General features: G+C 40.2%; 1 protein-coding gene across 2 annotated transcripts in view; it reads right to left on the minus strand.

Annotated features, from left to right (window-relative positions):
* LOC113826184 (ER membrane protein complex subunit 1) overlaps positions 1-5,000 on the minus strand; it is a gene marked incomplete at its 3' end in the record, with an annotated part of 27,340 nt that overhangs the window by 6,555 nt on the left and 15,785 nt on the right. For both annotated transcript variants that reach the window (XM_070118833.1, XM_070118831.1), the window contains 6 exon segments: positions 3,073-3,186; positions 3,319-3,514; positions 3,615-3,740; positions 3,979-4,171; positions 4,304-4,456; positions 4,558-4,729. In XM_070118833.1, the coding sequence (XP_069974934.1) occupies positions 3,073-3,186; positions 3,319-3,514; positions 3,615-3,740; positions 3,979-4,171; positions 4,304-4,456; positions 4,558-4,729 (954 nt within the window).

Raw genomic sequence — 5,000 nt, forward strand, 5'->3', positions numbered from 1 at the left:
AATAGAGTCCCCTTAATTGTCGCCCTGTTTCCTTACTCCTACAAGTGTCACCCTGTTTCCTTACTCCTACAAGTAAGTGTCACCCTATTTCTTTTTTTTTGGGGGGGGGAGATCCTTTTGACACTAAGCATCCCTGTGGGTTTGACTCTCTCTAGTCTCTGTATCTTGATTGCCTGGACTGTCTTGGGGTTAGGGTTTTTTGCTTCTGTTTATTTGATGCTGTTTTGCCTGCCTAACCGCATCCAATGGATGAGACCACTGTCAGGTATTTATTTGGTGGATGTGAAGTGTTTTACATACAGACCAATGGTTCCCTCACAGCATGACCACAGCAGTCATGTAGAATGAGCAACTGTGTGTGCTTTAACATACACTGCAAAAATGATTTTTCTAAGGACAGTGCTCTACCTCAGGTGCCAAGTCTTTGTGGCTTGGTCAGCTGGGTAGGTCATTAATTAATGAATTAATGTTTGAAAATAAATGTGCTAGACATCAAAGGTCATGTAGCACTATGGTAAAGTATTGTGTCAGAAAGGGCAGAGGAGAGTTAAAGATTACAATAAAATGTGTTAAATGTCAAAGGTTAAAGAACATTATAGGATAGCAGGGTAGTGAAAAGGGGGAATAGGGGAGCAAGTGAATTAGAGCAGAAATTACTATAAAGGGGAGGGTAGGGCAATTGAGTGAATTACAGTGTATCTGTCACTGGGGAAGGTATAGGAAAAATGTTTAAGGAAGAATAGAGATAGCTAGTGAAGAGTAAGAGAAGAATCTGGGGAGAGGGGAGGCTGTTAGATATCAAAGATTAGAGGGTATAGTAGGAGAGTATGGTAATGAAAAGGGAAAGGGGGGAAGTAAATGAAGTAGAGTAGTGATTAATAAGTGGGAAAGGTTAAGAAGGTAGAGCAATTAAATGAATTGCATTGTATCTGTGACTGAGGAAGGAATAGGGATAATAGGTGACAACGGTAGATATGGGAGCGGTGTTCCCTTGGGTCATCCTCGGAAGTTTTGGATGTCTTCAAGTGTTTCTGAAGGGGAATTTGGTATAGAGGACTGAGAAACAAAGGTTCTTTTATAAGGAGGAGAAGAGGAGATGGATATCTGAGGAACATATGAAAAGGATGGTGTAGGAGAGAATGTAGTAGGAGAGTTTGCAGTGGAACGTTTAGGTTGCCTGGTACGACAACTAAAGTAAGGAGGAGGTGTAGGTATCCGGGAAGTGGTAGAGATTGGAGTATCTGGATTTAGGATGGAAAATGGATTTGACTGGTGGATAGGGTGAGCAGACATAGGATATAGGTTTTGGGTATTGGGGAAAGATACTTGGGGAGATGCAGAAATATCTTGAGGGTACAAATATTTTGGAATAAGTTGTGAGAAAAACCTTGTCGTCATGCTTCTTGTCTGGCCTCACATAAAGTGAGTCCTAGATTAAATCTGAGGACTGCTACCTCACATTATAGGTAGGACAGCTCCTATAAAACACATTATGGGAGTCTCCATAATTAGAACATGTACGTGACTGAAGCGGGCAATTTGAACGGTCAGGTTGGGCACATGGAGGACAGCAGGCTGTGGAGTGACAATGTTTGGCTAGGTGGCCAAAACGCCAACATTTTTGACATGGACGAGGAAGGGGTCAATATTGTCGGGCATGATAAGACAATCCACCAATATAAACCTCATGGGGGAGCTCTTGTCTATGGAAGCTAATCTTGGCAATATTGATGTGGGATTTACATTGGCCTCTGGGAGGAAGAGTGTAACATTGTACTGCCAATGCATCATATTCACCAAGGCAGGAAAGTAGTTCATTTTCACAATCTGACCAGTCCTTTTTATACATGGGACAAGCATTTGGGGGAATAGAAACAGTTCCAGTACAAGTATTAAGATTTGGATGAGGTTCAGCAGGAATGGGTTTGCCAGCAAGGTCAGTTAGGGTAGATAGTGCATGAGCTTGGGCTTCAGATGTAACCATGACAAGGTGTGAACAATTAGTTCGACTAGAGAATGTTGGGGATGAGAAAGAGGTGTTTTCTAGGGGTTGGTTAATAACCTGGGTGGGTGTTTCAGAATGGTTAGAATTGTTCCTAAGCGACAAAGAGGGGATATTAGCATCAATGGTTAGAGCCGTGGTCAAAGGAGGGGCTGGGGTCAGAAAACCATCAAAATCAAATTCATATAGGCTATTTGATGAAGGGGCAAGCCTTAATGCCTCTATTAAGGGTAAAGAATCTTCATTTCTGGCCATGGTGAGCCTGAATAAACTGGGGAAAAGAAATGGTTGCCTTTAGCTTGAGGAAGTTTTTTCTATATACCTATCATCAAACAAATAAGGATACTGATAACATTAATATTATAACATGTTCTTCACAAAAACAAAATATCAGAGGGCACAAAGCACTATGTCCTTGTTCGGGTCATCTATTCTGATGTGCTTTCACAAAAACTATCACAAAATGTGAATTTAAAATGTACCATATATTATCAGCTAAATCTACTGTATGCCAATTACCATCATAACAGTGAACTAAAAGTGCTATGGACTGTAACCTATTACCTTAATATTGTATTAAATTTTAACCTACTAACACGGGTGTATCTTGTAGCCAAAAATAATAGTTTCCGGGCGACTACAAAATCGGCATGTGGGGCTGGCCCGGAATCTGCTCACGTGCCAGCCACAGCCCACTACGTAATTGTAGCAAAAACTCTGATCCATCGTCAAACTGGTGGGACACCCGGAATTTTTATTTTTCTGGGTCTCATATATGGGACACCCATCATAAATCGGTTAAAAACGAGCAAAATAAGGAAAGACCTCTTGCAAATAACAGACACCTGTGTTTGGATCCAAGAATTCAGTAAAATCACAGATCATTAAACTTACATGGCACAGAAATTCAAGTATGAAAATTTTATAAAACAGGTTAATTTTATACTGCTAAACAGAAAAAGAAAGAAGGAAGAAAAATCAGTCCTTATCATTCAAGGTCACTCACAACTACAACATAAGAATTGAAAAACTAATATACAAAATAAACAAAACAAAAAATTAAAACTAACCTGCATGAGGAGACAAGTGATCGTGATAATTGATGTTGTTTCCATCCGCTGGAAGATCTACAGCCTCAGTAGCAAGCACTGTAGACAGGGCTTCTTCCCGAGACCACATGACTCCTGGGGATATTTGCCATAATAAAGTTACCATGAGAGAGCAATTTCACAATGCCAAGTTTCTAACATGATCTCAAGTTGATACAAATAAATACATAAAATAAGGATAATTGTATAACCACAGAGTTCACTAACCTGCATTACTGATGAGGTGGAGAGCATGATCCGAGCAAGAGACAAATGCTCGCAGGGCTATGCCACCGCTGCGTCGCTCAAATCGGTGGACTACAAGAGAAAGGACAGTGCCAGACTGGAATGGCAGCTCAACCTCAACCCCTTGATCTCCCAGTTCATTGCCTGTTTCAAGTTCCACTGCTTCAATGGTTACCAACTGCAATATAAGAAGAGCATTTAATGTTTGAAGAGGAAGAATTTTTTTTTTATTAACAAAATTTCATTTTTTAAGATGATAAAAAGTCAAAGAAGCTCACCCTTCCAGTCTGAGTGATTGTATACAGAACAGAGTCAGCTATTGCAGAAGCTCTGCTCCCTGTAAGATCCCGAACTACGTGAAGTCCTGAGCTGTGAACATGCACCAGTTTCCTAGTGGCACCAACCTGGGTGTGAAAAAAAGGTAGGTATTCTATAAATATCACCTTTTATATATCTCATACACACGTTTGAGTATTCAATTTTAATTGTATTATAAACACTCTTCATATCTTAAATTAATCATTTATCATCTACAAGAACATAAACTTTAATCCCTGAAATATATTGGCATCCCTTTCAGACATAGGACATGTCTAATACATAGCAGTCTTTTCCCAGAACACATTTTATACTTCAATATACCTGAATGATCACATGATCAGGAGAGCCATTCACTCTCTCCACAATCACAGGAACATTGACAGCAGGAACATCTATGTCCAGAGATGCAATGGGGTGTGGGGCAAAAGTTGGGGAGTCCAACATTAATGGCAGTGTAAACACAAGGCCAAGAGACAGCTCTACACACACGATAGTCTTTTCAACTGAAGTGCATCTGCAGAGGAAATGAGATTTGCTTTTGATGGATATGAATTAGTATGCAAGATATTTACTAATATATAAAATACCTATTCAAATATCCAAATGTCTGAAAAAGAAAGAATATCAATGATAACATCATATTTACTTAGTTTTCTCATGCAACCATGGTGCTGCTACTGTGTTGTGGTCCAAAGTTGCTCCAGACGAGCGATCCAGTGTTGTAACCACAAGAGAACTGGGTACAAACTCTGCAAGAATAACCTCACTGTCTGTCAGACTAACAGCACGCTGCATGGATCTGGAAAAGTGTAAGCTGTATTAGATAACAAGAAAATAACATACTGACCTCATGTTATCAAACAATTTAGAACATGATGAGGTACAAACAAATTATCTTACCCAGCTGCTGCCGTATAATCAAGCTGAATTTCTTCAATAAGAGCTGCAGTGACAGAGTCCCAGGTGCGTATAAGGTTCCCTGATACTGTGGTAACCTGCGTTCCCTCACTGGCCAGGAAATCCACTCTGCCATAGTCAAAGCTCTCCATCACATGACGCCAAGCTATTTCACCTGTTAGCAAAAAACAATACATTAGGTTAACAAATTCAGGCCCTCACACTTTTCAACTAGACATATTGTCAAGAAAATCACACAATAAAAAGATACATTAACAGAGTGTGTGTGTATCTGTGTGTGTGTGTGTGTGTGTGTGTGTGTGTGTGTGTGTGTGTGTGTGTGTGTGTGTGTGTGTGTGTGTGTGTGTGTGTGTGTGTGTGTGTGTGTCTGTGTGTGTGTGTCTGTGTGTGTGTGTGTGTGTGTGTGTCTGTCTGTCTGTGTGTGT

Source organism: Penaeus vannamei, chromosome 43 (assembly GCF_042767895.1).
Source record: "Penaeus vannamei isolate JL-2024 chromosome 43, ASM4276789v1, whole genome shotgun sequence".
Taxonomy (NCBI): Eukaryota; Metazoa; Arthropoda; class Malacostraca; order Decapoda; family Penaeidae; genus Penaeus; species Penaeus vannamei.